The sequence below is a fragment of the Phalacrocorax carbo genome, chromosome 21 (assembly GCF_963921805.1).
Source record: "Phalacrocorax carbo chromosome 21, bPhaCar2.1, whole genome shotgun sequence".
NCBI classification, from domain to species: domain Eukaryota; kingdom Metazoa; phylum Chordata; class Aves; order Suliformes; family Phalacrocoracidae; genus Phalacrocorax; species Phalacrocorax carbo.
In genome coordinates, this window is record NC_087533.1 from 4580454 (window position 1) to 4605747 (window position 25294).

Consider the following 25294-nt stretch of genomic DNA (forward strand, 5'->3'; position numbering starts at 1 on the left):
GCCTCTTTTCGTGATGTAGCCGTGTGTGCTGACTTCCAAAAAGACTTTGGCAGATCCTCTTCTGGCACTTCTTTGCAACTGGCCAACATTTAGTGCAAATGGCTAATACTGGCAAAATGAGCTGACTTTAATAAGATAAGAAATATGGTTTAAAAACTGAGTGGATTTGCAGAACATGGGTTTGAGTGAACTGGACAAGATGGTTAATTATAAATAAGTTATACATTTAACTTCTAATTATTAGAACCTGTTTCCATTAATCTTTCAGGTGCCTGGAAGTGTGTAATTCTATTACTGTATCTTTGTTTGATAAAAGCTATATTACATTTAACATAAAAGCCATAATTGATTTTACTGGAAAACAGAGCTGTAGGCGATAAAGTTTAATGTAGGTAGTTGGTTTAAAAGGAAAGAGTCTCACTGGCTGAGTCTCACTGGCTGATAAAACTACTGCTGGATTAAACAATCCAGATCATGTGTTGTAAAGGTGAGCATTGCTTTGGTTTAAAAGTCGTGCTTCCAGTTCCACGCACCTAAACCCGACAGTAAAATAACTCTGCGGGAAAAAGGCCATCAAGGACTAGAGACACTGAAGACACCTGCCTCCAACCCACAGGGAAAATTCCGTCCTTGTACAGTAGAAGGAAAACCAGACATGAGATGGTTTTGTGCCATCTGCTGTCAAATAAGTGAACTTCATCTTCAGTGGAGGGAAGGAAAATATAGCTCAAATTCTGCTCTCTCCTTGATGCTTCTGGCGCTTACGCCCCATCTGGGGGGGTGTCCCGACATGGGAGGTGGTGAGGGCAGCATTGCAACCCCAGCTGAGAAACAGTCCTGACTCCCGTTTCGTTTCAAGGTCCCAGTTCTCTGTGCGTGCGCCCAGCACAGGCGTTTTTCCTACCTGCATCTTGCTGGAGCCACTGAAAATATTGCTTAGGTGCCCCCTAGCAATGCACGGGCCCCTCTGAAGGGGCACTTCATTGAAGGTTGGTATCAGAATATTCACCCTGGCAAAGGCCAACATGCCCGAGAGGAAAATTTAAATAGGAAGGGCAAGGTGTGGGTGCGTTGCATCTTTATTAAATCATCTACGAGACGTTTTTGTCTGACTTCCGAGAAATCCATTTAATGTCATAAGCAAATTAAAATGCAGTGGTTGTTTTAACAGTTGTTAGCACTTGAAACTGAGATTAAAAACAACAAACCAACCCCCCTCCCCAAAATAAAAAAATACAGATGTCACAGGTAATTACAGCTATTTTTGGCAATACAATTATTGGGTTTTTTCAACAGCAAACATTTTTCTCAAATAAATACAGTCTGCTCACACTAAAAAACATAATAAACAGAATGATACAACAGGTTTAAAATTTAAAAAAGTATCTATTGATAACATCAAGTTTTAAGAGATGTCCACAGAGAGAAACTTCAGAAAATACATTTAATGGGAAGTAATAGAAAGGAACTGGCTGTGTATTTTCTGTTATGTAGCGTGTATGGTTCATGAATATTCCCCAGGGAACAAATATTTGAGAAAGTGGTGAGAAGTAAGTAGCGACTTAGTGAATGCAACCAATCACACTTACTGCTTCATTTTTTTTTTTTTTGTTCATTCATTCACCGTTTTAAGCATGTCTGTTACCACCATCATTTCATGTGTATTTCTAAAGTTCAAATAATTTCCTCTATGCTAAGGTTTGTTTTTTTTTAAAACAAACCAAACCTATTAAGGTTCCCTTTCTAAACAATAGTTTTCATAGGGAATTTCAATACGCTTTAAGTTTTGAAGCATGGATTGCAAATTTCCAGCTCTGGGTTTAAATGAGGGTTAGTTGACTACAGCCTAACTCAGCTATCTTGTGTCCCTCTTTATGAAACGAATGCGAATATAATCAGACTCTAAATCTCACCCTACTTCTGCATGCGTTTCTTAAATCAGGACTGCAGGGCTCAGCCCGCACAGATATGAGTCCTCCAAATTCCTCATTAAGTCAGCGGCAGGTGGAGGAGAGCAGCCTGTGGCAGGACCGGGCTTTGCACAGCTTCATCCCAAGCCTGAGGAAACGATGAGAAATCTTCCTCTTTGTTTCCCTGGGCTATGGATCAGGCATATGTAAGGACCCAGGGGGAAAAGTTTGCAGCCCTTCACACCCAGGGCAGCACCCAGGAGCTAAGTAGAGGGGCTGAGTTTCTCTCAGTGCTGTATACAACCCCTTCCCCGTCCTGTGACCCTTTTTCCCAAGAGCTGCAGTTAGTGCACAAAGATGACAGCACTCAGGTCCCAAGATATTGCTACCTGGGTTGCTCAGGGCTGTGGATACAAAACAATATGCTGGGAAATAGCGCTCTAGCATTCCTCCTACCCTCTTTGTTTTGCAGAATTACTGCTTGCGTTGCCTTCACTAAAGACAATTCCTGCTGAATTCTTGTAAACACCCACTTATTCAGTGATATAAATAGTTACTTTCATAATAACGTTGACACTAGAAGTGAACCCCAGAGGAGAGGAGGAGGCTCCTACCATCAGCTGACTTCTTTCTGAAACTGTTCAGACTGAGCGAAAAGGGAAATATGTTTTTTTCCTGAAGTTACAGCCTGGATCCTCAGTTCGCATAAACAAGCAAAGCTCTGTTGATTTGATTATACAGTGTCAATTTACACTCATGGAGAACCTGGCTTCATGCTCAGAGGATTTAAATATTTGGCTGTAGCTGCCACTGCACTAAATCTAAGGGAAATGCATGAACCTTTAGACCTGGCACCTGCGTTAAACTGGAAGGGTATCCCCAGGCAGAGCTCAGGCCTTGGGGCTGGGACATGTGGCAGCTCCCTCCCATCCACTTCAGCAGGGGGAGATGTAAAGTCCAGTGATAGGGACAAAAAATTGATCAAACCTGAACTTTTTTGAATACCCTGGTTTTGACCTTCTGGTGCCGAGTGTCATCCAGTCAGCTGCTGCTGTGCTAGAATTTGATTCTGCACTTTGGTTCTTGTATTTTTATAGCCCAACCCTTAAGTTGCAGTCTCTGAAAATACTGGACCAACAACTTATTCTTGGCAGATTTCCAGCTTTACTCCCTAACTGGGAAGAGAAGGAAAAATCTAAGAACTGCTATTTGACTCCTATACCCTTATTAAACTGTTGATCTGATGCAGCTCACAGTGAAGGCAAGGAAAAGACTTGCACCTACTTTAGATAGATCAAGTCTAATGTTCTTCTGGGGCAAAACACCAAAGTGACGTTAAATACACATTCATGAGCAGCAATGGAGTGAAAGTGAAGCAGCAATTATTCTGTACTCTTAACATCTCAATTAAAAGTTTAAAAGGAGCATCCTTTTTATTATTCCTTTTTTCCCCCCACTAAGCCTTATCAACGTAAGACTACTTAACACAAAACCCCTATGAGAAATCAAAATACTAGAAGAAAGTAAGATTTTTCTTTGAGATTCTTGACACCTGAAATATCTGATTTAAGACTACAATTGTCAAAATACTTTCCCAAACATCCAAAAATATACTTTTTTTTTTTTAAAGAAAAGCGTATTTTAACATCTACCTTCTCAAACAGAACACTCTTCTATATTACTATATGTAAAGATCAGCTAGTACAATATTCAAATTGTGCATTCAGGTTTTGTTCCCTCTCTGTTTCATAATTCTGTCAAAACAAACTCCTTGTAATGTTGCTTCACTGCACTAGGACCTGAGCAGCCTCCACTGTTTTGTACTGGCAATTTCTGTTGCCTCAAATTACGTCTTGCTGGCCCATAGCATGAAACGAAAAGCAGCCTGGAGAATTACACATGCCGCAGTACCATATTAATTTTGGTGTGATTGTCATCTATTTAGTTCTAAACTCTTTGCAAATTTGCAGTGAATAAGCATTGAGGAAAACAAGCCAGAAATGCTCTTCAGAATGTCTGTATACAGCCAAAAATAGTTTAAACTACAGTTAAAAAGGAAAGCGACAGCAGTATAACTGCACAGGAGCAGTTTCTCCTGTCATCTCATAAGTTACCTCCCTGGCTTTTCAGTGTACATCTCAGGTGTAATAATGTACTTATGAATGGCATACCGTGTATTTCATAGTCATAAATGTTTAAATAATGGACTCTCATTACGGGTCATGACAAAGTACATAATGAGCTCTCTGCTGACTCAAAATCTGCACAGAATCTGGTGTACTCTCCCTGGCAAGCTCAATAAAACCCAGCAACAAAGCCAAGCTAAAACCCCTTAAGATTTGTTACATCGCAGTTGCTGAGCGTTTTGCCTCATTTAAGAAGAGGAGATTGCAGTTACTCCTTATTTGTTCTGACTGCTGAAAGTGCAGCTCAGTCATGTTCTACTTCAGTCCTCCTGAAGGCTTGATAGCTTAAAAGAAACCAATGCAAAATCAAACTTTGATCTGGCTGTGAATAATAAGCCTTTGTCAAAGTTGGCCAGCATAAACTTCTGTGCCGTACAAATGTTTCAAATGAGGACACTAACACTTTCGGCAGAGGGAAAGCTGGACAGAAGAGGCGTTCCTAGGATGCCAGAATTTTGTTCTTGGTACTTCTGAGTTTGCTTTTGATGGTATTTATGAGAATACTCAGACTTCTGGCCCAAACCAAGAAAGGAGTATGCCTAAATCTCCTTCATCCCATTTAAGCACGTTTTGAAGTACCTTCTCAAAGTGAGCCTACACTGATAAGACCTGTACAAATGTCTGCAGGAACGCATTGACCCAAGGCTGATGACTTAATATTAATCTAAAAGAAACCTCCTCTGAAGCCAGTTTATATTATAAACTACCCACTGTGGCGTATTTTGCATTTTCCTGTGAAGCAGCTGGTATTGGGAACTTGCAGGTTGTTGCACTAAGAGGACCTTCTTGTGATTTCAAAGACTTGAAACACAAAACATAACCCTTCCCCCACCAGATAAATAGCATCTTAATAGGCCAAAGCATGTTGCTCCTAAATTTAAGTGTACTGTTTTTTCAGCTCTGCTTTGTCTTTATGATAGATGGCACTTAGGAATTAAGGAAAAGGAAGCAAAGCATGCAGTGGAGGCTTCTTTTTGAATTCCTCATTACCTGCTGAAGAAAGCTGCTTACTGCAGAACTTCACCAGGGCTGATGGAAAAGCTCACAAGGGACAGAAAGCCACCACTGTGTAAATGACCAGCACAAAATCTCAGTATAAAAAGGAAAACCCTTTTTCAGGGTCTTCTGAGGGGAATTTAAATGACACAAACACTTTAGGCTGGGTCTGTGCACAAGGGTGGATTTCAATAACCTAAATCAAGGAAAAAAAATAAAAAGCCCCCAACTTTCTAAATTCTTCAGGTTTGCTTGAAAAAAGCTTATTTCATCTCCTCTTAAAAGAAACTGCACCCAGTCTTTGCTCACAATTGTGCTGTCTTTTGATGTGCAAACTTCATCTGTAACTGAGGTGAAATCCAGAATTTTCTTCTGACACGGATCAGCACCAATCAGTCTTCGCATCCACGGTGTGCCCGACACAACCCCTAACACAGTGCTCAAATAGAGGAGAGGAATAATTTCATGCTGCCTGCAGAGGCAATGCTGGACTCTCATGTCCAGCTGGTGGTGATACGCTTTATAGAAGGTGCAGAGAATTTGGGGTTGTGAGTGTGTGTGTGGTCTCAACGTATCCTCCTGAACAAGCTTGCTAATGCTTTGCAAAAATAGTAGTGAAAAAAACACCCCGGCATCCCGAATGCTCGACTTTTACACAGTGCTAGTTGTTTCTAATGCGATGCAGAAGGCAGTGAAAGTTACTGGTGTTACCAGAGCTCCATTCAAGGTGGGAAAACGTACCCGAGCTACTGACTAAACAGAGACTCCCTGCGGTGTGAGAGTTTCAATGCGTATTGTAGTATTTTGTCCTTCAAATCACTTCCTTTTGTATTTGCCTAGTTGTATATGAGAATTTTTGCATGACTGTGGCTGTGTGAGAGATATGCTAGAACAGCTGTTTGTGTGATCCACTGAACATATTATGACTATTTTTCCACTGTCAATAAACACAAAGAAGAAGAGACATTCTCCAACGCTTAGAAAGGCCATGGGTTTTCCTTGCTCATGTAGCTTTGCCTATTCTTGTAGTAAGGTTTCTCTCCAGTTAAAGCCTCCAGTTGGTCCGTGTGTGAGAGGGAGGATGGGGGGGTCCGTAAGCTGCCAAACACCTGTATCTCCCAGTTCTTCGCATGAACAAAACCCCAGGTATGGAATCTGTGTGAAGAGAGATGGAAATAAAGGCAATGAGCAGGGATTGGGCTGTGCAAGGGGGGAACTCCCCTACAGGCTGAAGTCCTGCTGTGCTGCTGAAGCTTTTCACTGTCTTCTCTCACTTTCCCTCTCCCCAAAGTCCATTTTCGAAAGATGATTGTAGGACTCGGGTGTGGCAGCCAGGCTTTCTGCACCACTGTATGTGCAAGAACACTGGGAAAGACAGATTACACCCTTGTAGCATGGTTTAAATATGGGCCAGTTCAAACCAAAGATGTCCTGTTGGCTGACATGGGGCCAAACCGTGAAGGCCAGCACAACTATGGAGGAGAAATATGGATGCTACTGTGGCTCAGGTGTCCTCAGATCAAGTATCAGCTATGGATATCCCAGAGGGTGTCTGCAAGGCTAGCAGAGGCCAATGCCATCTCCTTAGCCAGGGAGTAAAGCAATGAAGGCAGAAGACCCCATTATAATTTTCAGGCCTTTCCCCTGACCGTTAAAAGCTCTTTAGAGTGAAATGGGAAGGGGAAATGTCATAGGGCAGAAGTCCCCTGTTAACTGTGGTTAGGGTGTTTTCGGCACTGGAGGGCACTGTGGGAGTCTCTGTACAGCCCCGGTATCTACAAGCGTAAAGCAGAGTCACTGCAAGCCCGTTTGTAGGTGGGCACCTGATCCCATGCTATCTGTTACAGAAGTGAGACGTTAAGCTAAGCCTCTTAAACCAATGTGCTTTGCCCTCATGACTTCTGAAATGGATGAAGCTCAGTAACGGGCAAAACACTCAGATGGGAGGAACAACGTGCCCTCCTCCTGGGCAAGCAGATTGCAAATTTCCTTTTGTAACGCCAGCGAGCTTTACTCCTTGCTGGTGGTAATTACCTTTCGGACCATCTGTACAAAGTCCTTGGAGTTCTGCGGCGAGAGCCCTTGGAGCTGGCAGGTACAAGCCTCCAGGGAGGACGCGTGTGCCACTATCAGGATGTTATTTCCTGAAATAAAGTGAGAAATGCAGGCTGAGGAGTTGGATGAAGCCAGCATTAGGGACTGGTGCCCAAGATCAAGACAACCATTTAAAATGTTCAAAATGGCTTCAGCTTATCATATAACAACATATTAAACTACGTGTACATGGGGGGAAAATCCTGGTTTAGTAACATATTTAGAGCATTTCTCAATTTTCAGGGTAATGCTTAACTTAGTGCTACTTAGTTCTAAAATGGCTTTCTGAAGAAAACAAGAATTCCACTGAGATTTCAGCTTCTTGTGAAGCAAATACTTTTCTTTTATCCCAAAATTCATTCTGATTAAAACAACACTTTAACTTCAGTTGCTGGTTTTCCACAGCAATTGCTTCAGATTTCTATTTCCAAGATCCTTTACAACCAATATCACACTGTGCTATCCAGGTTTGTGGGTAAACTATTAAAAGGTTTAGAATGTAGAGATGGGTCAGGGAAATGAAATTAGCGAAACCACCAGAACTTAGAAACATCCTATTCCTATACTGTGAATGAAAAATAGAAGCTACAGATTTTTATTTCAATATTATGTCTGGAGAAATGTTCTACAGTCTGTATGGGTAGGTATTTCAGAAGAGTAGCTCAGAGAGGGGACGGAAGATGCCCCATCTGATGCTGGTAACAGACAGCAGAGTGCAAATGGCTTATTTGTTCCCTTGAGAAGGAGATAGCTTGCATCGGGTAGGAATCCCTAAAATACTTCTGCTACTAAATTTTATTGACCTTTCTCGTAAGCTGAGTGTATCTTAACTCGTATTTCTGACACATACAGGAGTTTCCAACGTCTCTGGGCGAGGGGATGAGAGACTCAAGTATGGGGATTCACCTCCTTGAAGAGGGAAAGCCTGGTCAGGAATGTTGGCATTGACACCCCAGAGAGCCTGTCTTTTTTTTTTCACCCCCCTTGTCGCACTTACCTTTGCCTTTACATTCACTGATGATTTCTTTTGTTACTTGGTAGCTTCTACTTATGTACGTATCATAAGATTCAGAAACCACTAACTTGCTGACAGGAATATGAGGTCTGTGAGCAGAAAAACAAGTATGGTAAATTGAAAGAAGCCATGAAGTTTTAAGTGCAAGTTATGATTCATCTGAGAGCTCTGTTTCTTTAACTGTTCTAATTCCCCAAATCCCCAGAAGTGTGTCTTGTATCAGGACCACTATGATGATTTTTAAACTTGAGGACCGAGATGTTTACCATTTCTGCATTGGCTGGGAAAAATGGTAACCGCTTCCTCTAATGCGGACCAGTTAGCGGAGGCAGCACACGACAGGCTGACCTTGCGTTACTTTTGCAATAGCACGCAGCAATAGCGATGCCACTTTGCATTTATTTAGGCGTGCGTCCTTTGACTAGGAGATTTCAGGGCTCACCCACCCACATAAAGTTAGCGAGTGGCGGGAGAACAAAATCTGCACGCGGCAGGAGTGGGTGAGCAGGGAGGGACGGGGGCCCTGGGCTACCACGGCTTCCCGCTTAGAGGGTGGGCTGGCAACATCTGTCTCTGTCTAAGGAGACCAGGCAGGTAGAGGGAGAAACGTGGAGCGTGGAGAAGGCAGATGCTGGCTCTTTTCACTGCTCACGCTTTGACGGTGAAGGGCAGAGGCACGCTGCTGCTTTGGCCATCTGTAAAGCCGCACGGCTGGGAAATGCCTGGAATTAGCTGGGCCCCTCCTGGGCCAGGGCGTTTCAGTGAATTGCCTGGCCAGTTGTAGCAGCTGGAGTAGGTTGATGTGCACGGAGAAGCAAGGGGTGCGAAGCAGAAGGCTGTATGTTTGTCCTGTGGTGCAAGGAAAAGACCTAACTTTTCCCTCCATCCAGTGGTCTGAGATATCTACAGGAATTACCCCTGTGAGAGGAGACAGAGCGCACCAGGAGGGCTGTCTCCCAGTCCCCCACCTAACCAGCTGGCCACACAAGGGCAGGCTCTTTTCTTGCGCTGAGAATATTCGTTATGGTCTTCCCAGGAGGCATGTATTTTCTGAAGCAGAGACGCTCCTGTGGTCCAGCTGCTCCACTGAGTGTTAGCCATGTGATACCCTTTCGGGGATAAATACAGCGTAAGGACTTTTATTTAGATGCCCTCAGAGTGTTGGAATTTTAGCTGCAGACCAAAAGGACACCACACAAGTCGTTTATGGTATAATTAGGTATGAAAAAAATCAGGGTTTTTTTTTTCTTTACATTTTCTTTCTTGTTTTTCTTTTTAATGTTTCAGCTGCTTATTCCATTTGAGGGTTCTTGAACAAAGGGGTGCACTGGGACACCGGGAAACACCAGCGTTTCTGGTGATACCATAAACCACAAAAGCCCAGCCACAACATATTTGTCACAAAGCCCATGTAGGTGGAACTCCTGTGTATGTATACTATGTGTGTATCATAAATGTTTTGTTTTTATCTGAGATTGCTCAGATGATCCGTCTCACACTAGACAGAAAGGGCTTGTCTCTGCAAGTCATAGCGATAGGGATATTTCAGCAGTGAGGTGCGGTGGAAGATGGGAACCATATGACCTTTCTGGAGTTTCCTTCTTTGTGGGAGCTCTTTGAGTCTGGGTTGTATAAATGAATCATAAATTTGAGAGTAGGAAGCCTGAACAGATCATCTTGTCTATTCTTTCCCACATGACTATTTCTGCTGGGTTTTATTTAGCCTTTCTCTCTGCAGCTTAGAGTAAAAAGCATTTGTGTGTTAGCCCGAAGGGCACCGCGGCTACGGTGCTTCACTGGGAAGTCAGAAGAGTTTCCCTCCAGACTCAGGCTGCAGGTCTCTCCCAGCAGCCCTGCGGTGTTTGCTGCCAGTGATATTAGGAACGGCCATGTGGCTGGATAAAGGGAAAGCAGCAAGGGCTTGAGTTTGGGATATGGAGCCTAAGCAGGCAGCAGGACTGATCTGTGCAGCCGCAGGGGTGGCTGGCAAAAATAGGAGCTCTGGGAAGGTCAGCTCCGCGCTTTCGGAGAGGCTCTGTCAGGCCCCCTGAAAGCTGAGTGAATTATCTCTGTGTTTCCCTTTTCTGCAAAGAGGGAGGAAAGATCAGTGGTGCTTATCCATTTGCCATTCAAATGTGTTTTAACCAGATGTTTGCTTTGTTTGCTTTCACCAACTGTTTTTGGGTTGAATACCATGAAAACCTGAGTCAGAAGCCTACAATTTTTTCCACTAAAGACATTTCAGATGTAATTGCTAAGAAGTGATAAATGCTTAGGGTTTAGCTCTTTGATAGAAAACCTCTGAATTTTGATATCACAAGAGACCCTGAACTCCTGACAGATGTAAACATGATCCCCAGGGTGTTGCAAAATCTGCAGTTAAGATCCATCACCACATTAATCATAATAGAAAGGCAGACAAGATTTTTCCTCTGGGGAACGGAAGGGCAGGTGTGAAGGAGTCCAGGATCCAGTTCAGTTTGTGAACATGGTGGTCAGGAAACTGAGTCAGCAACACTAGTTCTGTTAGCTGAGCCCAAACTCCTAAGATTTAGGAAAAGGATTAAAACAAACAGAAATACTTTGAGGGTGCCCAGGATGGAAGGAGTACTGAAAAGAGGACCTCCATGATCAGCAATATAGCTGGACCTTGCCAGTGATCTGGAAAATTTGGTTTATAATAAGCCATTCTCAAGCCTGCCCTAAGTTTATTCTGGGAGCCTCAGCAGCTCTTCCAGTCACTGCTTAAATTTAAAAACTTGGCAGAGCATTACTTTTCAAAAAACAAAGCCAAAAAGCAATGCAAGACCCTTTCAGCCCCCCTTTTCTGCTACCTGTAGGTTGTATCAACGCTTAGAGTAGCTGCAGCTAAATCCACGGGGGGTATCCAGGCAGGTAGTGTGTTCCCAGAGACCCACTTGGTCCATTCAAACAAGCCTGGTTCTATTCGAATTTTCAGGTTGTTCTCCTGTTGCATACCTGGAAAAAGGAGAAAGGAGACCAGGTATCAGTGAAAGTAGCTGGGGAGGAAGGCAGCAAGACTTTGCAGCTTTAATACTTCAGTTTGATTGTAAATTTTTTTTTTCTCTAAGTAGTCAGTTGATTAATAGCAGGTATGAAAGATGAGGTATTTAATATATGTACTTGGCGTATGATGTGCCAGGGAACGTAAACCTCTGGCTGGCAGCTACACGCAATATGCTGAACCTAGGCATGACTGTGTTTTGGAGCTGTTTTTTGACTGTTTCCAATGCCAGGGCATCTCATGCCTTTATCACTGTTTCCCTTCCCAGTTTCTGTGGTAAATTATTCTTACTGGGGGTAGCAAGTGTCTTGGGGGTAGCAATCGCTGTGGGAGCACGCAGCAGAGAGCAGCTGCAGGAGTGTGAGCAGGCAAGGGTGCAGGGCCTGCTGAGCTGGACGTGGCCACCCATCGTGAACGCACCTCTGGTTCCCGCCGGGGGGCCGATAAACCCAACCCTGACCGGCAGCTGGCGTTAGGGCCAGCACACCGCTTGCCTAAGCACTTGTCGCACTATGCAATGAGAAAAGGGCTCCTTAGAGTTGCGCTAATGGGACGTAAACTCTCACGGAAATAATCCTCATCCCAAATTACCAGTTACTCGGGTCTCCCGTGCCAGGCTCCCTCCCGTGCCAGGCTCCCTTTTACCTCGTTGGCAGTGTTTTTCCCAGAAAGCGAGGAGAATGCAGCCTTTCCTGCTCGGTGGGTTCTTACCTTTCAAGATGTTGTGTGCTGTCTGTACGCACCGCAGGGATGGGGAACTGTAGATGTAGTCTACAATGGTATTAGTTTCTAGCAAGGCTTCACCTGCAAGCAAGGTGCAACACCCGTGAATAAAACCAGACAAATGGCATTGTAACAGCGACAGTGGCGTGCAGGGTATCTGCCACCCAGCAAGGGGCTAAAGCAGCTTCCCAGCTGCACTGCTTGTGTTTTGGGAAATATGCGTACCCATCGCATTTTATTTCAGAGGTGTGTTGGCCACTGTGATGTGCACAGCTGTGGGGCCGGGAGGCGTTCTTCCGTGTGTGCTGCTCCACATGCAGCTTATGTTTCCAATGCCAGGGCATCTCATGCCTCTATAACTGTTTCCCTTCCCAGTTTCTGCAGTAAATAATTCTTACTGGGGGTAGCAAGCTTCTTGGTTGTAGCAATTGCTGTGGGAGCACACAGCAACAGGCAGCTGCAGGAGCGTGATACTTAATGTGCATACCTAGCCAGTATGCAAAGAAGGCACAGCAGCTTTTGCTCAGTTTCTGCTTCTCTTAGATTTAGCCAAAAAGCAAACAGTGTGCTAAGAAAAACTGTAGAGAGCTTGAATTTAATTTAATTTCATTTATAAGCCGTAAATCAGAATGATTCAACTTAACTCAAACCCAACTTAATTCAATTGGCTTGATTCTTTGCTAGTATAAATTACCATTTCATTACACAGGTGGAAGATCACTGAAAATGAGATAAAAATCAACTCCACTATTAGGGTTATTAATATTCTTGCAATGCCTAAGGGAACCAAATGAGAATAGGAATCTGCTCAGCATTGCACAGACTTGTAGTAAGAAAGAGTTATATTTGTGTTATATTTGAAGAGGCAGGACAAAAGAAGTGGGAGCAAGAAGGGGTTATTAACCTTGACTTCATATGTTTAATGATGGCTGTAACCATGTCAAACCAATCTATAAATCTCTTGAGAGAAGTGGGGTAATTTAGAAGGAGCGGCACATCTAACAGCCCTCCGTCACGGGGAAGCTGCTCGTTTGCTTTAGTCGTCAGAGGACTCACGGCTCCGGCAATTGTCAAGGTCGAGCCTGTGCCGCTGCAGCGGGGAGCGGTTGCCTGCAGATGGCTGGCACGCTGCAGCCGCGCTGCCAGGTTGATGGCGTCTGGGTCACGTACGCTGCTGCCTGCTCGGACCCATTTAATGATACCAGCAAAGCGTGCTGTGATTGCGCACAGATTCGCCCTCTGTTATGTGCATGTTGCAAACCCTGATGCCATGTGGCCGGGAGTCTGAGCATCCTGCTGTTGTACAGTGATTTATTTTTGTTTAGAAAGCAAGTATAATTTTAGCTGCCCTAGTTTGAATGTGACCAACGCGAAGTACTGTAAAGGATCTGAATTTGAGAAAATGCTAAGTACTGCTCTCTGAAGCTCATGTCTTTAAGGGGCTGGGCTGGGCTCTCCTAATCAAAATGCTCAATACGTGCTCTTTGACTACCAAATAATATTCTGTGTGCACACAAACCAACAGGCTCAGAAGTCGGGGACTAGGGTGGGGGGTGGGAGGACACTGGAAATAATTTGGTCTATGTTTTTGCCACATAAACATAAAGCCAGACAGGCTGATAGAAGTATATTGGTGTAGCAAACCACAGGTCAAATTTAAGATTGTCAAAGCCAAGGAAAAAGCATATTTTGCATAAGGTCACTGTCACACTGCTGAATTTCCCACCAATGTTGGTAATAAACAGCACCTTCCAGTGTGGCATGTTTGCAGGCGGCAGTGAATGCTCTGCAACCGCACTGCTGATGGCTCTGATATCACACCATGTCCTAGATTTTGTGCTTGTCTTTCCTTCGGCTGCAGTGGCTGAAGGAGACACGGTTTCCTTTGAAAGAGAGGGCTTTCTGGGGAAGGTGAAGGGACTTTACAAAGGTTCTTGAAATGTCTAAATCCCGTTAGTTCAGGGTATGCGATTCTTTTTTTTCTGCCTTGCACTTTCTCTTTCTCTGGCTGGGTGTGTGGGAGGAAGATAGCAAAGCTCCTAGACAAGCTCTTGTCTGCTGAGGACAACTTACCAACAAGCCTTGCCTGGGTACAGCCCAGCACAGTGATTGGCGCATCTTTTTCATAATCCCTGAAACCGCCGCTTCTTTGAGGTAAGCTGTGAGGCATATTCAGGTTACTACGCATATACCTTCCTGTGAAGGAAAGGTTAGAAGCAGTTGCTGGAATTATGCAATTGGAGAGAGGCAGAGAGCATCATGCCTTTTTCTACCCTCTTTCACCACAATGTCTGCACCTTGCAGGTGCTGCCTAGCCCTGGCTGTCGAGCAGTTTTCCCGTGTAAAACTATTAAGGATCTAGCAAAATTAAGTATCAGTTCAAAATCGGCAGAGAATGTGGCTAATGTTTTTAAGGTTATCCTTAGGACAGATTTAATTCGCCCCAAAGGAAAGTAATTTTCATCCCACAACAAATAAAACCTCAAATGTTATACTTTTACAGGAGGATAAAATGTTAGGGCTGTTCAAACATGATTTAGACAGAAGGTAGCTGAAAAAATCATCCTTTTTTCCAATGATTTTGATTACAAGATATTGGAATTTTTTTAGCAGAAGAAAGACTTTTGATACAGTTCTGATCAGCTCTAACACTAACAGAGCCTGAAGGTGTAGTCTCTTAACTATAGGCTGAAAGTCAAGCATAGCACTGGGTTGCAAACTCCAGTTTGTGCCCCAAAAGGCACTCTGAGCTGTAGCTGTAGTGGTGTTATTTAAGACTGACAGCCCACCGTGCAAAAGGTTTTCCTCATGGTAGTAAATGTTTGCACTGGACACTGACTACTAATATATGACTTAATTTCCAAGTGGAAATGCTCTTTGGCAATGTTACTTTAATGTAATCTTTCCTGCAATAGTTTCCCAAATATTAGCAAATGTAATATTTACTCCCTGGCTTGTGTTTCTGCTTCTGACTGCAGCCCTACCATTGCAGAACTCTGCACTGAGGTGCTTTGCCACTCATGACTGCTCAAAGCTATGTTTGGTGTTGGGAAACCTCAGCTTCCATCCAAGCTTTGCCCCAGGCAGTTGTCGCTCTCCTTCCTTCATCTAAACCTAGAGCCTGAGACACCCACGGGAGCCGACTCACCTTTGGCATCAAAACACTGTGACAGCCAGTATTTCCCAAAAACAACATCCATCCTTTCTCCGTGTCTGCAGACAAACAGGCAGCGTTTCTGAGGCCCTGGCTGGCTGGTTATTCTCAGGGGCTGGAAGAAAAATTACAGGATGTTTGACCTTCATGAAAGTGCAAGGGTTTTTCTAAGATCTGATTTATGAATGGGAGTCAGGACCAGGCACCTCTTGCTTTACTCTAGTGCAAATGCGGGTACAGGAAACTATTCTGAAGTTGGTAAATTTATGCTGGTATAAAACTGCTAACGTGAGCAGAAGATGGGGTTCTGCCGTCCCATGCTAAGAGCAGGTTTGGGGACAGTGATGTCTTCTGTGCCTGTGATTAATCGTGTCATTCAAAAGCTTGTAGAGAACTTTAACTTGTAATGCCTGATGCAGGCAGTGAAAGGAGACCAGAGGATAAGTTGTTGGGGAAAACCCAGTGCTGGAAACCTGCCACTAAAACTGCGTGTGATTTATGTGTGTGTGTGTCCCTACCTGCACGTTCTGGCAGATGATAGTGAGTGGCCCTGTGTCCCCGGGCCCTTGGTCTTCCTGCTGTCTTCTTTCCAGAGCTCCGTCAGTGAAGGCTTGAAGGGATGGGGAAGACGTAGTATTCAGAATTGAGTAGGACCTGCCAAAAATGGAAAGATGTTGGCTTTGGGAATGCTTTGGACTTTGTGTGCTCAGGCGGCAGTAAGGACATTTCTCTAGTCTTCAGGAACTGATGATAATTACTGTTGTCATGTTATGACGTTATTATTGTATTTTAGTGCTGCCTAGAGAGCACCTTGCTAGGTGATGTACACACATGGAGCGACAAATCCCATCTCAACAGGCTGTTTCCTTAGAAACAGTTTAACAGAACACCAGTTCTCAAACTTTGGTCTGCAAGGCTCTGTCAGCCCTCAAATATTCTCATAGAAAATGCCAAGACCTTCCTCAGAGCCACAGGATGCTCGCTAACATCATCTGGGAACCAGCTGCACATCACTTGCTGTGGTCTTATGGACCGAAGCTTGGCAACTAATGGCTACAGAGAGTTTTCACACACCTTTGTAGCATCAGCTTCTGCTTCAGTAGAAAGCTGGAGCACAGCCCTGCCTCTCATGCCGGGCAGTCTTCAGGGTTCCTGCACACAAAATGGCTTGTATCCTCTGGTAGGGACATGGCACACTCTGTCTGGGTTGTTGTTTCTACATTTTTCTGTGCTGTCTATTCTGTGGGAATTTATTCTCACCAGTGTTTCCCATTAAGTGTAGCCAAAGGGATATAAGAGCTCCCATACTCCCTCAAGGGATTTATCTAATGATGGTCCCTCTGAATAAAGCTCTTATGCCCAGACATTCAAGGACTTAGACCAAGGGCCTTGGGAGAAAACTCTTGAGAGGTAATTACAGAAGCTGCGGTGTCCCTCTGCTGATTTGGTTACATTTGTATGGGTTACATTTGCTTAGTCATTAAAAGTTGTCAGTTAATGTAGATGGTCATTTACTTTGACAGAAATAGTTGCCTTTGCTTGCACTTTTCAGTGCCCTATATATGTCAGAAGTTGCTTGCTGACTAGCACCTAGTTAGGACAAAATCTCAGAGGGGCTTCATAGCTGTTAAAATAACACCAACTGCCTCTACCAATGGAACAAAAATAGGTCATCTGTATCTTTGTAAAGAATTGATCTGTGAGATCATATGCTTCGCACCAGTTTAAAGGAGAAAAAAAATGCCACACTGCTGGTCCTGATGTTGGACCCTTGTCTGGTGGAATTAGGGTGCAAGGATGAGATCGAGCTACTGACTTATTCAGTCAGGTGAAGGTGCCACGCGGAGAAGCGCTGGCAGGCAAGGGGAGTGGGAGGTGGGGACCAGCCGTGCTGGGGAGAGCACTGTTGATCCCCATCCAACAGTATGAAGCAGCAGCCACCATGGGCACAGCCCTCAGGCAGCAGATAACCTCTCCAGCCTCCCGCTCTTACTCTTTCAGACCTGACCTTCTAGGTTCACAGATTCTTATAACTGTATTTTCTTCATGGTGAGTTCTCAGCAAGGTCTGGGCTTGCTCCAAGGAACTGTTCCTCTCTTAGGGGCTCACTGCCCAACTGCAGATAGAGCATCAGGTCAGGGCAGCAAACACCTCTGAGTTAGGCACGGTACGACTCTGAGGTGCAACAGGGGTGGTGAATCTTGAAGAGGAGTTGAATTTAGGCACCTACTAAAAGGCCACAGACACTGTGCTATCTATTTATAAATGCTAGGATTCACTGTGAATGATGAGGCAAAGGCATACTATCTCGCTGTGTCTGGCGGAGAGCCACCCGCCTGACTTCACTGGTATCTCCTTGATGTTGCTGGAAAACAGAAACCACTGAGGCTATTTCAGCTTAGTCATTGTCTAAGCATAGGTCATTGTTTGGAAGCTTTTCCCAAAGGCTTGTGGTTCCTCTGCTTGGCAAACAGAGACTGGAGGCAGACAACATCATCTACTGTCTAATGGATGATGCTTTGCCTTCGCTGTTCTGTCAGTGATACTGTTGTGTCCCTAGAGGCAATGTCCTCCCAGTCAGGAAAGGCCCCTTGAAAAATGGAGACGGTGCAGCAGAGGATGGAGAGAGGTTCTCTGTCATGGCACGACAGCGCTAGCCCTCAGCTCTGTGTAGGATGAGCCGCATCACTCATCATTATCTAGAGGAGAGGGATCCCCAGGGAAAATGAACCAGCCATTGTTGCAGAACGGGAGGAAGACAGAGTGGAAAAAAACCTACTGAGGCCCAAATATAGCTTGAAAAATTAGGGCTGGTTTTCCTCCCCCTGCTACTTGTGCCAAGTCTGATTTCTCAGGCTTATTAAAGGGGCAAGGAATAGTTTTGGCATCTACGGGGAGCTGAAATAGACTGCTGTGTAATATCTACAGCATTTCTCTCCATTTTGGGGCAGAGGAGGTGACTATTTCTGGCTTTGCTGGTAATGGAAAAGCAGTGCGAATTTCAGCTTTTGTGGGGTGCTGGGTCCACAGATACAAAGATAGCGCACACGCTTCTGTCATATGCCTTTACGTGCATATGCAAGAGAGCCCCATGGTCTTGAACACTTGGTTTTTGTGGCTTCTGTGGGGCAAGTAAATTGTTGTACCTTTGCTGGGCTTCCCACTTCCTCTGGGCTCTGTGTGCTGAGGGTGGAGAGTTTCTTCTTTTGACTTCGCAGACCACTAGTTTTCAGGCATGAAAGGCAACTTAGAAAATACCCTGCAAGCAGTTTGCTGGGTAGTTCTTTAGATAGATATACATATGTATCTTTAATACTGGGTCTGTTGTTTGGATTCATTCAAAGTCGTTTCAGCTCACCAGTTTCTGCCTCTAGCGGGAGAGGATTTCCGCCTTGATACAGACAGGGGAAAAAAGTATTTTGTTTTTTACACACCTATGGCCAGGTCCTCTCCTAGGCTCAGTCAGAACATTTCTCCTGACACTGATACAAACACAGCGGGTTCCTCCCCAAAGGAGAGTCCAGTGCTTGTTTCAGAAAGGTTATTTTTCACTCACGTACCCTTACGAAGGGCACAGCAAGAATGGGTTACACGGACTTAGGATGCGAGTTGTGTTATGTGGGGCACTGAAGCAATTTGTCTTATAGCACTGATCAGAGACCAAATGTTTCTCCTCACTGTCCCCAGCAGGTCTAGTCCTTGGCATGAGAAGAAATCATGCAGGGATGCACCACAGCCAGCAAAGAAATGTAGTTTAGGTGTACAGAAGACCCTTGGGGTTTGCAGAATAGAAGTGATACCATTCCTATTTTTAGTAGGCAGAGAAAGGATTCGGACCTGGAGTCTCTCAAGACACAACCTGGTTTCATGGGCAGTAACTGCCCTGAAGGCAAAGCCTGTTCTCCCTTATTAAATAGTTCACCAAGCTTGTCTTCTTAGTGTGGCAGCCTGTTGGTCTGCAGCTGAGGTACAGACCTTCCTACAGGGCAGGGACATCTTTCTGTGTTACGTTTGTACAGTGCGAGCCAGAAAGGTCTGTGTGCCGGGCAGAGCTCTTGAGGCACCATTTGGACACTAGCAATAAACCCCATGTCCTGCAAGGGCCACAATTCAGCTTCTGCCTCACTTGAGCAGTGCAACAGGGAAACCTTTTTCAGGTGAAATGTGCTAGTAATCTAATTTTGCTGTATTAGAGATTTGATCAAATATCCCAGAATAGCATTTTCCCTGTCATATCTCTTGCGTGGTATAGCCAGGGTGCTGCAGCCCAGAGTAGGCTGTATTTTCGTGATGATCTCAATAATACATGATTTTCACTTGAAGAATGCAGTCTCTTGTGACTAGGAGGGAAAGCTCCATGGCTGTTATTTCTTTCTTCCTCTGCAGGGATGAAACAAGACGTGGCTGTGTACACACAGACAACACAAACCAGCCCTCAGGATCACAGCATCGCTCGCTAACAGCAGCCTTGGTCTCAACACCGTGAACTGGGTCCGATCTGTACCACAGCAGTTCTCCTGCAGTCCTGGTGAGTGCTGCCATGCTTACTTTCATGTCTACAAAATGAAGGTATCTGTGCCATGCCTCTTTTACGACAAGGATCCTACCGCGAAGACTGTGGCCTAGATGGCAATGGGGCTTAGGTTGTCCTTAGCCTGCTGTATTGTTTTGACCAAATGACACTCTGTAACCTAATATTCCCTGCAGGAAGCTGTTGTGTAAAATGAGACTGTTTCCCGGTATGTAATATCGTTTTTGATAAATGCTCCATATTGCATGCTCCAATTCATGATTTATAGTCTTTAGCAGTAATCAGGGAAGGGGCATTTCCTTTCTTTGCTTCTCTGGAGGCAGAGGTGCTGGAGTTACAAAACGTTTAGGTTTCCTTTTAGTTGCTGCTGCAAGAGTAATTCTTTCCCATGCTAGTCCCCAGGCCTCGAAACCCTTCCAGGCACTGTAAGAAAAAAGAGCAGAATCCACTAGAGCAGGCTGCTGCAGTGTATGTGGGCCGGAGACCATTTTAGCTGGCAAATTTTAGGGGAAGAAAGGATGGTCTTGCCGGATTGCAGAGTGGCGGGTCTGGATTAAGTCCTGTCTTCGTGCAAACTCTGATTGACTTTGCCCATGTGTCCTGAATTTCATTTCTTTAAGCCCTGGTTACTGCAGATCTTTTCTTTCCTTGTAATGAAAGACGAGTCGGAGTTTGGTGGTGACAGACTCAGTATAGATAGGTTTCTTCTGTTTGGCTAACATACGGATGAAAGCCCTTTATTAGTGGTGTTCATTTCTCAGAGGGCAGGCAAGAAAAGAAGAGACGGTTTTGTCAAGAGGGGTAAAGCTTCCTATGCTTGTCCCTGCCTGCCCAGCTTCTAGGTTGGGGAGGACTCGGGGCTGAGCCAGTGCTGTCTTATAAGGGCAGTGGTCGGTGGCATCACATCTGGAAGCCAGTCTGCAAGCTGTGATTGCCCTGTGCCTGCTCCCCGTCTGTCTTTTGCCATGCTGCACATGTTAAGCCTGAAAAGTCACAGGCAAAGAAAAAGACTTCTTGCCCTGTTTGCTCTTTTGTTTCCGGCGTTTTGCTTGATTTGAGGAGGAGTTGGATCAGGTTCTGTTAAGTGCGAGTTAGGTCGGTTCCTCTGGCTGTCCTGTGCTGCCATGGGTTACCGAATGCTTTCCCTTTATGCTCAGAGACAGTGTGCCACAGGTCATGTTTTCCCACTGAAATTTGACATATAAACTGTGTTTTGTTCTGTATCTCCATCCCTTCCCTTTGTAACTAGCCCGCTCACTGGTGTGATGATAACCAAACTTCTGCACCCGCATGGTGCTTAGCAGGTGGCAGCAGGCAGGAACGTGCCTCTCCTTGTCCTCTTATGCTCTTACCTACAAACTCCTCCCTATGCTCCAGATTTGTCAAAGGTGTTTGGGTGCTTAGAGATGAAGAAGACAGCCTTGCAGGAGTGCCCAGGCCCACCCCTTAAGCACTAGTTTTTTATTGCTGTTTAACTAATGCTCATCAAAATCAAGAGGCATAAGGCATAACCTTATTCAAAACGTAAGGTCTGCATTCTCACTGAAGCCAACAGCAGGCAGGCAACTAACTGCTGAAAATCTTGCTACTATCTTAAGAAACCTTGCTGATCCCAATTCCTTTTCCCTGGGGAATTATACACAGCAGATCTCGCTTCCCAAATTAATGCTCAAATTTAAACCTTCCTTATCCTAGCCCCACTACAGAGGTGTCTACACAGCAGTGGCTCTACAGCGGCCATCTGCTCCGTCTCCATTAACCAGAAGCACCGATCCTATGAGTAATAGTTGCTGTAACATCTTAGCTAAATAAATCACATCGTCCTCTAATCCCTTGCACAGGGATAGCATCTGGTCTTCCTTTGCTTATGAGATGGGGCTTTGTGTGCCAGTACTTTTCCCCCAAGTGACCTTCTCAGCAGCCCTGGGAGACTCTTTGCTTACCCAGGTGAAATGCCAGCCACTGAGCCCCCTTTTCACAGCAACAGAAGCTGGACTGAGCAGCTTTACGTACCCGTGAAACACCCAGGTCCCACATTCATCCGCCTTCGTGATGTAATTTTCCGGCAGTAGCCCAGAACAGCCAGTTGCAAGGGAAATGCCATAAATCCAGCCCTCACTTGTACTGGTTTGTTCCACTGGGGACATGAAAATAAAATCCCCCGGGACCAGCTCCAGTTCATCATCATTCTGAGGGGTGTAAGGATAGATCACTTGCAGAGTCTGGGGGAGAAACAGAAGCACAAATCAATGAAAGGACTGTTAATGAAAGAAGCCCTTTAGCAGAGTGGGGCAGGAGCACCCCCCATACTCTACCTTTAACCTTAGGAAGGCGTGAACAGCTCTCCTTCTAATGCATCACTTTGCCCTTTATCCAGGAAAGCTTTACCTTCAGGGAATTCCTGCCACTTCCCACTCTTTGCAGTTAGAAGGCTTTTCTTGGTATTTACTACTCCTTTCCTCTTTGATTCCAGTCCCGTCTTTGATAACCAGGAGGAATAGGGGAGGATGATTTTTTAGAGTGAGCAAAAACATGACCGTGTGCTTAAATCTAAGCTCCCTGTTAGAAATGGAACTGAATTCTTATTGGGACATAGAATTTAGACAGCTTCAGTGGTCAGTGACCATTTTTGGTTTACCTACTCATGCTTAAGCTGAAAGAGCAGTTCTCCTTGGTGCTGTTGCTTTTGAAGACAAGGCAGAGACACTGTTGGGACACTAACAGATTTGAATCTGTGACACCCTGCCCTCAAAACTGTCCATGAGAACACACAGTTAAAAAACACAGGTGGTAAGAAATACTGGGAGGTGGGCACATTGTTTTCTTCGTATTTCCTAATGTGAACAGGATTAAGTTAAAAGGTGGGGGAAAGATCAATAAGAATAATTCTGTGATCTCCTCTTCACTGGAGCATGAGGAATCCATACGTATTAAATGCCTATCAGTAACTTTCCTCGGAAATGGCTACAGCAGTCCCCCATTTAAAAGGAGAACAAACATGTTATTGTCCCTGGGCAAACCGAACTTCTGCAACGGCATCACACAAAGAAAAACCATAGTCTGCTGAGCAGCTCTGATCTCCTGATGGTGTCAGCCCGTTTGCTCACTTATCCTCCTAGACTATTTGAGATATCTTCAAAGGAAGATGGAAACTAGTCTCCGCCACCTGATACCACAAGGCCAAAACTTTCACACATGGCTGCCTGAAGTTAGATATGCAAAGATGTGAGCTGGTTTTCATCAGCGGCTCCCTTTGCAATCAGTGATAGTGTTGACTACTTGCAGCTTGTAAAGGACAAGATGACTCTCTGGATAGGAAAGGAGGCTGTCACGTATGGGAAGGATGGCCTGGGCTGGGTCAGAGCACTGTGCACGAGAGACTTCAGCTCTCCAGGAGCCTTGGTGTCGGTTTACTCTGTGGTGTATCATGTGCTGGACTAAAATAACCTGCTCCCTCTCTGCCACAGGTTTTGTGTGTTTCATTCTGGACAATGCACTTCAGTGGGGTTCATCACCCCAACCTCAGGAGTCTAGTTAGCTGCCTAAGCCTGAGCAGGCACCTTCTGGAGGTTCCCTCCTCCAGAAGTTGACTCATCTCATCCTGAGATAGACATCTTGGATGGGTCAGATGACTCACTTTCTGGAGGTGCCTGTTTCTCTGCACCGAGCCCAGTACAAAGGGAGCTGCAGACTGAGCCAGACTTAAGAGGCCTGACTTGGTGATATTTACAGGGAGGTGAGATGAATCTCATGCGTTGTTCCTCTGTGCCCAAGATCCCAATCTACAAATGGGAAACAATATGGTTTTCTTCTGTATATTGTGTTGGAAAACAACATTATTAAGAAAATGATGTTAAGACACTTGGATACTGCAGTTACAGAATCCATATGAGTAACTGAAATATATAGGCCACGAGGGTAAACATTTCTTAAATGATGAAACTAAATGCTGCGATTAATAATACTGTCAAGTCTGTACAGAAGAAATGGATAGTGGCCAGGTTAAGATACTGGCCTGGTTCTTGAGAGACCAGACCAGCTTACATTGAGCTAACAGGAGAGACATTGTTAGAATTAATTAATCTAGCAGGACATGGTTCCCACAAGGAGCAAGAAATGAGGTGGGTGAAATAGCAAGTCTAGACAGTATGACTAAAAAGCAAAAAAAGGGCAAGATAGTCTGTTTGTTAAGATGGCTGGGTAATGTGGGAGATCTATGTTCTGGGTGTCCTTGTGGGACCTGAGGCAAATTCCTTAATGTCTGTAGAGTCTGCGCTGTGTATCCGTGCAGCTCTCAGCAGCAGACATGGGAGTCCTCATTCATCTCGCAGCTTGTGACCACTCGCCAGCTGCAAACACAGCTAATACAGCCTGCGACTCTGCTAGGTCCTCTTTTTTTTTTTTTTTTTTTTAAATTTTTGGACTGAAACAAGCTCCAAAAATTTACCTCATGATTAACGAAGCGTATGTCTCGGGAGAATATCGCGGCAACCCAGTCACAGCCCAGCTTGACATCGATGTTCTGTGCTAACTTCTCCAGTGTGGGCAGGTGGCTGGTCTGGAAGTGATAGGCCAGCGTCACGTGGAGCTGCTTCTTGTGGGGCTCCACGTGAACGTCTGCAACGAGAAGATGTCAGTTAGCAACAAGTGACTGCCAAGATCAGCAGCTTTTTGAAGCTGTAAAAGTGTCTATCGCCACTGAACAGGAGCTGGGAGCCAAACTTTTAAAGAAAGCTCAAGCGGAACAAATTGTAGGGCAGTTTCTGAAAAGGTTTTGGGGAAGTCAAACGTGAGTTCCCTATGTATGTTGCACCTTGGATCAAATTATTAGAGATTTGTGGCCTGATCCAGTCCTGAGTTACACCAGGGTGGTAGACAAGGCATCCTTGCCAGACTGCCAAAACTCATTTGCATTCAGAAAACAATGGGCTTCTGGATGGCGTGATAATAATTATTGTAATTTTGAAGCCACTGGGTTTTCTGCCAAAAAAAGATACTTTTCCAGGAAAGGGGTGTCCTTTCTTTCATTAGCAGATGAGGATGTCTCCAAAATAAGGAAGTTAAAAGTAATAATTTTTACTTTCCCTCCTCTGTTTGCTCTCTTACAGTAGAAATTACAAATCCATGGAATTTACAGGTTCATGTGAGTGGATTAAATCTTTTCCCTGGACATTAGCTGGATTACCAGTTTGCCCACTGAAGGTGAGGTATTGCAAAATAGTGGAAACAGACGTTGATATGATAATGATTCAAAATGATCCTGCAGAAAAAGAACCTTTATTAGGAAAAGATTCCAGGCAGCAGAAAGGTGAAAGTACGTGAAATACTGGGACTCTTCCATTAGATGTGGAAATCATAGGATACATTGTTTGCATGTAATTTATTCTTGCTTATTCAACCAAAAATTGCAATTAAATTTGACTGATTATTTAGTCAGAATTGCAGCTATTGAGAGACTTGGCTCCAAGTGCCAGCCCACGGTAGCTTTGCAAGCTCATCCATCTTCTTTTTTTTTTTTTTTTTTTTTGATCAGCAAGAAAAAATATGCTCTGGATCTCTGAAAAAGCCCCAGAGACTTTAATGTGATAACCTGACCGAGCTGTGGACTGCAATGCAGCAATCAGCTTCCCCTAAGAAAGAACCAGCTTGTCTAAATTGGA

The 25294-nt window shown here is 44.6% G+C and overlaps 1 protein-coding gene across 1 annotated transcript in view; it reads right to left on the reverse strand.

Annotated features, from left to right (window-relative positions):
• Positions 1 to 1061: 1061 nt before the first annotated feature.
• The window catches only part of UBASH3B (ubiquitin associated and SH3 domain containing B), a 75698-nt gene continuing 51465 nt past the window's right edge, over positions 1062 to 25294 (reverse strand). The window contains exons 5-14 of the mRNA XM_064470732.1: positions 24082 to 24251; positions 21648 to 21856; positions 15622 to 15757; positions 15098 to 15218; positions 14023 to 14145; positions 11938 to 12030; positions 11036 to 11180; positions 8184 to 8290; positions 7127 to 7236; positions 1062 to 6247 (exon numbers count right to left, since the gene is read on the reverse strand). Coding sequence (XP_064326802.1) covers positions 6110 to 6247; positions 7127 to 7236; positions 8184 to 8290; positions 11036 to 11180; positions 11938 to 12030; positions 14023 to 14145; positions 15098 to 15218; positions 15622 to 15757; positions 21648 to 21856; positions 24082 to 24251 — 1352 coding nt within the window. The 3' untranslated portion in view covers positions 1062 to 6109. The remainder of the gene's footprint in view (positions 6248 to 7126; positions 7237 to 8183; positions 8291 to 11035; positions 11181 to 11937; positions 12031 to 14022; positions 14146 to 15097; positions 15219 to 15621; positions 15758 to 21647; positions 21857 to 24081; positions 24252 to 25294) is intronic.